General features: G+C 37.3%; 1 protein-coding gene across 7 annotated transcripts in view; it reads left to right on the plus strand.

Moving 5' to 3' along the window:
• dnmt3ab (DNA (cytosine-5-)-methyltransferase 3 alpha b) overlaps positions 1-8,352 on the plus strand; it is a 51,278-nt gene extending 42,926 nt beyond the window's left edge. For all 7 annotated transcript variants that reach the window (XM_026934546.3, XM_034307930.2, XM_053237561.1 and 4 more), the window contains one exon: positions 1,696-8,352. In XM_026934546.3, coding sequence (XP_026790347.1) covers positions 1,696-1,837 — 142 coding nt within the window. In that variant the 3' untranslated portion in view covers positions 1,838-8,352. The remainder of the gene's footprint in view (positions 1-1,695) is intronic.
• Positions 8,353-9,109: the final 757 nt, after the last annotated feature.

Below are 9,109 nucleotides of genomic sequence, written 5' to 3' on the forward strand. Positions count from 1 at the left end.
AAGACAATGGACATAAAGACAAACTCATAATCTTGTATTCTGCTTCAGAATGGTTCAGAAAGGCACTACTGTAAAACAGGCTGATTCAGTTAGTGGCCAGTGGGTTAAATCTGTCCCATTTAAGAGTTTTCAATAGCCAGTTTTACATTAGGCAGTATTATACTAGATCTGAATCTATTGTAGCTGCATAGGGTAGCGCTGTCACCTCACAGCTCCAGGGTTCGATACTGAACTCAGGCTCCTTTCTGTGTGAAGTTTTACGTTTCCTTCCGGGTTCTCTGGTTTCCTCCCATCTTTATGCTTAGGTGGTTTGGCTACTTTGAATCGCCCCTAGTTGTGAGTGAGTGTGTGAATGTGTGTGTGTCCATGGTGTGCCCTCTGATGGACTGGTGTTTCCTCCAGGGTGTACGCCCACCTCACATCCAGAGTTCCAAGGATAGGCTTTGGATCCACCACAACCCTGACCATGATAACACGGTTACTGAAAATGAATGAACCCAGTCAGTCTACTGTACAAGCAAATATAACGTTACATTTAATAGTCCAAATAAACAGACAGTCCATATATGTAAGGAATAACACACAACAGACTGTGGTTATATGAAAAAATCCATGCTGGTGTGATGTGATGCTGCATGACGCGAAGTGGAGTGACATTACCATCCCGAAGGGGATTATTTTCATATAACTGCATGATCTGGAGTGTGTAATTACGCGTATACGACAATGATTTGCCAATGATTACAATGTCGAATGACACTTTCTACATTTTAACACGACAAGTTAGTACATGATTACAAGACAAGTTAGTTCCTGTTATCACTTATATTATAACTGTGATAAACAGTCGTTCTCTCACCAGCATTTCCTTTTCTTTCGCTCTTCTCTCTCTCTCTCTCTTTCTCTCTCTTACTCTCTCTCTCGATCAAAAAGCAGCTTGTCAATTTACCAAGAGGCATAAACTCCTCTTTCCTGAAGACTTTTCCATGCTGGGAAACTTTGCAAAGCACCATGACCGTTACAAAGCACTGACACTCAAGACTCCCTCCATAAATGTTAATAAATGTCTCCTAATAATATATCTTCACATCATCAATGATTATAAGTATTTATTATATTATATTATAATATATTATATTATATTATTATTAACAACAACACCTTATTATTCATCAAGTATTACGTGGAGGATCTGCTATGCAAGTACCTGTGAATTAACTGTTTCTATAGAAGCAATAACATATTAGAACAAGTACACTAATATAAACCTACTGCTTTGTTACAGCTAGAACTACTGTCTGAGCCGTTATATAAAATATTGCACACCTTCTGACCAATCAAATTCGAGAATTACTTTTATAATTACTTTTATTTGGAAATTAAAACGTATACTTGCATGATTAAATATATAAAATGTTATTGCAAAATAAAGAACACATCTGTTGACATGTTGAGAATCAGCTGATGAGCTGTTAGTGACAGTCTATAAACTGTCAAATAAGGTGTTACCAAAACCAAGGGTGAGGTCGCTGAGTGAATTACTTTTAGCTTAATCATGTTAGATTAACACTGAGCAAAGTAAAACATGGCTTTCTTTAGCCAGTTCCAGCTAGATACTGTATGGCACTGCTGTTTAACATGAAGAACTGAAGCCTCATTCCAGTCGTTCTTTCTCTTTGAATTCTTGTCCCTCAGGGTATTTGGCTTTCCCGTCCACTACACAGATGTGTCCAACATGAGTCGGTTGGCGAGGCAGAGGCTGCTAGGCCGCTCGTGGAGTGTCCCGGTCATCCGTCACCTGTTTGCACCACTCAAAGAGTATTTCGCCTGTGTGTGAAAGTCAGTGCAGTGAGGAGTCGAAAATCCCAAACTGGTGTATGAAATAACAAGAGCCTTGTATATTATTTACAACATAAACATCAAAGTAGGTATTTCACGGTATTTCTTTTGTTTTGTTTTAATATTTGACTCTTTTTTTATTCTATTTAATTGTTTTTTTGTTAATTCATTTTACTTTTTAGCAGTGTTATCCAGAATTTGAATTGATTTATGTGTGCAAGCTATACTTGAGATGGGGCCTCCTACCAAGGCATTGAGAGACAAAACATGGGAGCAAGTGATGGAAAAAAATAGTAGATTGTTCATTTCACCATCGTAAGTTATGGAAAGTCTGAGTTAGTGACTTCAGTAATCGGGCTAGGTTGGGCTACAGGTCAAACGGGCTGCTTGAATGCTCGCCTTTCCTTTCCTCTGAGCAACTGAGCCTTTGGCGAGAGCAAAAAAAAAAAAATCCACACAAAAATGGTGTCTTTCTCTTCCATGTCAGGGGAGCTCTGTCTTAACCAATCCAAAACACCACGTCACAAATACCTCTTTGTTTACGGTTTCTATACACAATGGTAATAAAAGGTACTACTGTAATAGGTGACAATATGGTGCTTCAAGGTGGTGAAAAACATTGCAACTCATGTGGTGCTACTACTTCAGACTAGATGTGGTCACCTTTAGACCATTAGCCAGGTTTAAAAAAAAATCAGAAAGTGACTCTAAACAAGGATTTGTCAAGCCAGGTCTGCCACATCTCATTTTGTATCTTTTACAGCCTTTTTTTACAATACCTTACTGGTGCTCTATGTAAACCTCAGCCTTGCAGTCACTGAGGTCAGTTTCCTGCGTCCGTGCACACACAAAACCTGCTGGCCTGCCACATGGGCCGTGATGTTTTTTTTCTCCTCTATACCTTGAGATAGAAGGCTGTGTTGAGCTACTTTTTTTTCCTAGCGTCACACAGGCCGGAATCATTACTGTACAACTCTTAGCATGCGTGGCGGTCGCAGGGAGGGCGGTGTTGGGTTTGCTCCTGGCCTGCTGTACCCCTCTCTACAGTGCCTCTCGCAGGCTATCCTCAGTCAGGTGCAACACTTTTAAAAATGGTGCGGCTTCACAATGTTCTTCTACCTTTTTATAGCTAATTGTTTTGTGCTGTGTTACCAACAATATCAAGCACTTTTGTATATGTATACTTCTTTTTATTTTCGTTGATATTTTTTGAATATTTCTTCTTGACTCTTGTGAATCATTTTTTTTTTTTTAAATTTGTTATGTTCTATGATGTGAAATGCTCTTAGCATTATATATATGAGGTAGTTCTTTTTATTTCTGTACAGTAGGGCTGTGCCAATAGATGTGAAAGAATGGGTTAGTAGGATAGGGGGATATTCACCTGTCACTCTGGTGAATAGGCTAAATGAAAAAAAAAAAAAAAGCCACCCTTTCCCACGTCCTCATCTGCTACAGTGATATTTCGTCATAATCCACGTTAGGAAAGTTACTGTCTGCTCTCAGTGTAGTGCGTATATGAGCCGTACAGTAAGTATGTTCTCTAGATATCCGTCAGGTCATTTCTTTCCTAACGCTTAACTGATGCTTCTCTCGTGTCCTCATTAGTGATGTTTAGTTTCTCCCTCTAATCCACCGCTTTATATCCTGGTCAGGGTCGCGGTGAATCCGGATCCTATCCCGGGAACACTGCGGTGGCCAGTTTATATCAGTTGAAATCAAGACTGTGTGTGCAAGGGTAAAATCTACCTGTCAGTCAGTGCTGAATTTATATTATCATAGCCCTATATTATCATTAAGTTTTGGGAGTTTGTGAATTTGTTTAGAATTATAGAAAAAGTCTGTGCATTTAAATTATTCTATTTAGTACAGATTTGGAAATTGGCCACTTGTCATAAGACATACTATAGAAACAAATTAGATTTTTTTTTTTTAATTGAAGGCATTATACTGTATACATACCTTGATCTTTTTTCGTTTTCCTTAGTTACTCCTTATGTATGTTCTAAATGATATCGATGCCCATATTTTTTGTACATTTTGTACATAGAATATGTTTGTTGCTGTGTTCGTTTTAAAATTACCTATGAGATGTACAAATATAATTCTGTGCTAATATATATCATGGAATCGAAAGTCTCACATTGTGAAGAGAGGGGTAATTAACATAACTGCAACCTTAAAAATTGACATAAGCTATGGAGCAGTGGGGTGGGAGGACTTTTGGTATTACATATTTGTATGTCATGCGTTGAATAGGGAAAGTAAAAGAATGATTTTAACAGTAGATGGACACTTCCGTCTTTACTGCACAGCCCTACATACAAATCAAGTCTCTTTAATTTGCATTTAATTCTTTTATAAATACTAAAAGGGGGATTGTAGGTGTTTCCTAAGGTGCTAAACATTTTATCAAATTGAAAATTATGTATTATTTGGACAAACTTGTCTCGACAATGACTGTTTTTATGTTTCTTTTAGTATTGGAAAAGCACTATTATTTTACTCTCTCATATAAATATATTAACAAAGGCATTTTAACTTTGTACTTGAAAAAAAATGATGAAAAGATTCTTATATTGTTTTAGAATAGATCTTGCTGTAGTTGGTGCTTATCTGTGGGAAAATCATGTACTCATATTGGGAAGTAAGAAAAGAATTGTAATCAATCGATCTTGCTGTTAACATGTACTTGCTTATTATCCAGGCAACATTGTTTTTTAAGTCCTACATTCCGTGGCATATATCCAGCCCTCCATCTTTTTTTTTTTTTTTTTTTTATTATTAAGATCAGTGTTTATTTTATATATTTTTGGCTTTGGTGGCCTATTTGTTTGCTCTTGTAACAATTTCCTGTATATCCTCAGTATATACAGTTAGGTCCGGAAGTATTTGGACAGTGATGGAGTTTTTGTGATTTTTGCCTTTTACACCACCAAAATGGATTTGAAATAAAACAATCAAGATGTGATCGAAGTGTAGACTTTCAGCTTTATTTTAAGAGGTTCCACAAAAATATGGCATTTACCATTTAGGAATTACAGCCATTTTAAGCAAAGTATTCCATTTTCAGGGGCTCAAAGGTATTTGGACAAAGTGACATAATTGTAAATATAACTATCTCCTGACTGGAGATGCTTTGCCAGGCCTTCACTGCAGCCACCTTCAGTTGCTGCTTGTTTGTGGGTCTTTCTGCCTTCAGTCTTGTCTTCAGTAAGTGAAAAGCATGCTCTATTGGGTTGACTTGGCCATTGAAGAATATTCCATTTCTTTGCCTTCAAAAAGTCTTGAGTCGCTTTCGAAGCATGTTTAGGGTCATTATCCACCTGCACTGTGAAGCGGTGTCCTATTGGTTTTGTAGCATTTGGCTGAATGTGAGCAGAGAGTATAGCCCTATACACCTCAGAATTCATCTTGCTACTTCTGTCAGCAGTCACATCATCAATAAACACCAGTGAGCCCGTTCCATTGGCAGCCATACATGCCCATGCCATAACACTGCCTCCACCATGTTTGACACATGATGTGGTATACTTTGGATCATGAGCTTTTCCTTTTTTCACCATACTTTTCTCTTCCCATCATTCTGGTACAAGTTAATCTTGGTTTCATCAGTCCAAAGAATCTTATTCCAGAACATGGGAGGCTTTTTTAGATGTTTTCTGGCAAAGTCTAATCTGGCTTACCTGTTCTTGAATGTTACCAGGGGTTTGCACCTTGTTGCAAACCCTCTGTATTTACATTCATGAAGGTGTCTCTTGATTGTAGATTGTAGTATTCTTGACTTCTGTTGATGTTGTGAAGGGGTTTTTCTTCACCAAGGAAAGGATTCTGTGATCATTCACTTTAGCTGTCTTCTGTGGTCTTCCAGGCCTTTCGGTGTTGCTGAGCTCACCAGTGCTTTCTTTCTTTTTAATAATGTACCCAACTGTTGATTTGGCCTCTCTTAAAGTTTTTTCTATCTCCCTGATAAGTCTCTTTTGTTTTTTCATCCTAATGATGGCCTCCTTCCCTTGCAATGAGATCTCCTTGGACTTCATATTGGTAGCTCCAGTCGAACAGCTGCCAAATGCCAACTCAATACCTGATATCAACTCCAGACCTTTTATCTGCTTCATTTGTCTTGAAGTAACGAGGGAATGGACCACACCTGGTCAATTAACTTCTTGTCAGTCAATTGTCCAAATACCTTTGAGCCCCTGAAAATGGAAGTACTTTGCTTAAAATGGCTGTAATTCCTGAATGGTAAATGCCATATTTTTGTAACCTCTTAAAATAAAGCTGAAAGTCTACACTTCAATCACATCTTGATTGTTTTATTTCAAATCCATTGTGATGGTGTATAAAGGCAAAATCACAAAAACTCTGTCATTGTCCAAATACTTCCGGACCTGACTGTATATACATATATATATATATATATATATATATATATGTATGTGTATTTATATATACTCACTGTCCACTTTAATAGGAACACCTGTACACCTGCTTATTTATACAGTTATCCAAACGTTCACTCATTTGGCAGCAGCGCAATGCATAAAATCATGCAGATGCAGGTCAAGAGTTTCAGTTAATGTTCAGATCAAAAATGAAAATGGGGAAAAAATGTGATCTCTGTGACTTTAACCTTGGCATGACTGTTGGTACCAGATGGGCTGGTTTGAGTATTTCAGAAATGGCTGATTTTCACACACAACAGTCTGTAGTGTTTACACAGAATGGTGTGAAAAACAAAAACGTTGTGTGAGCTGAGGGTCTGCAGGCTGAAACACCTTGGTGATGAGAGAAATCAGAGGAGAAGGACCAGACAGTTTTAGCTGATAGGAAGACTATAGTAACTCAAATAATCACTCTTTACAACAGTGGTGAGCAGAAAAGCATCCCAGAATGCACGACACATCAAACTTTGAGGTGGATGGGCTACAACAGCAGAAGACCACATCAGATTCCACTCCTGTCAGCCAAGAACAAGAATCTGAGGCTGTCATGGGCACAGACTCACCAAAACTGGACAGTTGAAGACTGCAAAAAGACTGGATTTGTTTCTCATTTTCAACTGTTCAGTTTCGGTGCACCAGCAACCATGCCATGATCAAAATCACAGAGATTACACGTTTTCTTCATTCTGATGTTTAATGTAAACATTAACTGAAGCTCTTGACCTGTATCTGCATGATTTTATGCATTGTGCTGCTGCCACTTGATTGGCTGATTAGGATTAGATAACTGCATAAATGAACAGGTGTACAGGTGTTCCTACTAAAGTGGATGGTGAGCATGTATATATATATATATATATATATATATATATATATATATATATATATATATATATACACACACATATATATATATATATACACAAACACACACACACCCAGTGTCCTCCAGAGTTATTGGCACCATAAATATGAGCAAAAATGAGAAAATAAACATTACACACAATAATATTCCATTTTTCCTCTTAAACAATAGGATTATTTATCTTTGTTCAAACAAAAAATTAATCTCATTGGAACTATTTTTTTAAATAATAATATTTCATATAAAAATATGTGCCACAATTATTGACAGCCCCAAGGAATGTTTTAATAAATGCAAAAAAAAATTCTTGAAAAACCTATATTATTTTTCATTTGCTCTCAGTCCCCAGGAACTGTGTTGTTGCCTTTAACCAGGTCTTGTTTCTCTGGGAGACACAAAAGAGACAGATGTTTGTTAACCCAGACAAATCAGGTATGGATATAAAAATACATAAGCAGTTAAAAAATACCATGAAGCACAGCTGGGGCCAGAACAAAAAGTTTTACATGTCTGAAACAGTTGAACATTTGCCAAGATTTGGACCCATGGGCATTGGATCATTGATGCTTTGGGGCAGTTTTATGATCCATGGGTTAGGGGAACTAGCAAAGAGTGACATCATGAATTCTGCTAAGTATCAGGATATTTCAGTCCAAATCCTGGTTGCCTCTGCCAGGAAAGGAAAATTGAAGGAAACCCTTCAAATGTTCTGCATGGAGGAGTGTCCCAGGTCCCTCCACAAGTGTCAGACGTTACACAGTCACAGTGCTGTTATTCTCTCGAGGCCAGGCATCACAACATATTCATTGTAAGGGTGCTGATAATTTTCAAGCTGGTGTTTTGTAGAAACAAACTGGACTACTTCAAATTTTTATCTAAGTCTGTATGTTTAAGCTCAAAATATTGCACATGATTTTTTTTATATATTAATGTTTGCTCATTTTCATGAGTAGTGCCAATGATTCTGGAGAGCACTGTATATTATTCCTCAGTGACACTGTTAATTAGTGTGACCTCTTCTGTGTCATAACTGTTTTCAAGCCTTCTCTCATTTTGAGATCAGCTCATACAGCAGATGTAGCAGTCCTTCTCCACCTCTACTCCCTCTCTCTTGTTTTGTGCCCAGAACTAAGAAAAAAGGCTCCTTATGTACTTGTGCTGGAGAACACTTGAATAAATGTATTGTTTTTTGTGCAAAAAGCAGCTTCTGTTATTTCTCACTTGTGTTTTTTTTTACTTGAGTAAAGGAAACACTCCTAACAGCAAAACCATTTTTCCGAAATAGTCTTTAATTCACAAATACATTCATTTACAGCCCACTCAGGAGGCACTGAAGCACAATCCAGTTTCCATAATTCTATATTCTTGTTAATGCCAGAATTCTTAAACAAAACAGTTTAAGGTCTTTAACTGGTTGCCTGTTCAAAACCTCAGACCTTCCAAGAGCTTATATTTGGAGAAATGGTTTGGAGGAAACTCAAATTTACACAAATTTTCCATGTACCTCAAATGTTGCCTTAGACATGTTTGGCTCCAACTTTAACTTGAGTATTTGACTAGAGCTGCAAGAACAAGGCACCTAATATGCAGGCTGCTCAAATCAGAGTACCTTTTCTACATAACCAATTACAAAAGAGCAAGATCAGTCTGATTTGAGACCATCAACCTACATGGTTGAGGCAAGTGGGATGATTTTAGTATGGATTTTGTATGTTCTGTGGTGGCCACAAGCTTCTATTGCAAGTTAGCTATGTTAGCCTTCTTGTTTTACTGCAAAACCGAAGGGGGGGGAAAAAAACTTGGACACCAAATATGTCTTGAATGATTTACTATAGTCAACTCTAGAATTACTGGCACATTTCAAGAGAATGGGCAAAAATTATTGTATAATATAATTACTAATAATTATTTATATTTTCCACTCAGAAAAAAATGGAGAAACATCTTACTTTTTAAAAAT

Source organism: Pangasianodon hypophthalmus, chromosome 10 (genome assembly GCF_027358585.1).
Source record: "Pangasianodon hypophthalmus isolate fPanHyp1 chromosome 10, fPanHyp1.pri, whole genome shotgun sequence".
Taxonomy (NCBI): domain Eukaryota; kingdom Metazoa; phylum Chordata; class Actinopteri; order Siluriformes; family Pangasiidae; genus Pangasianodon; species Pangasianodon hypophthalmus.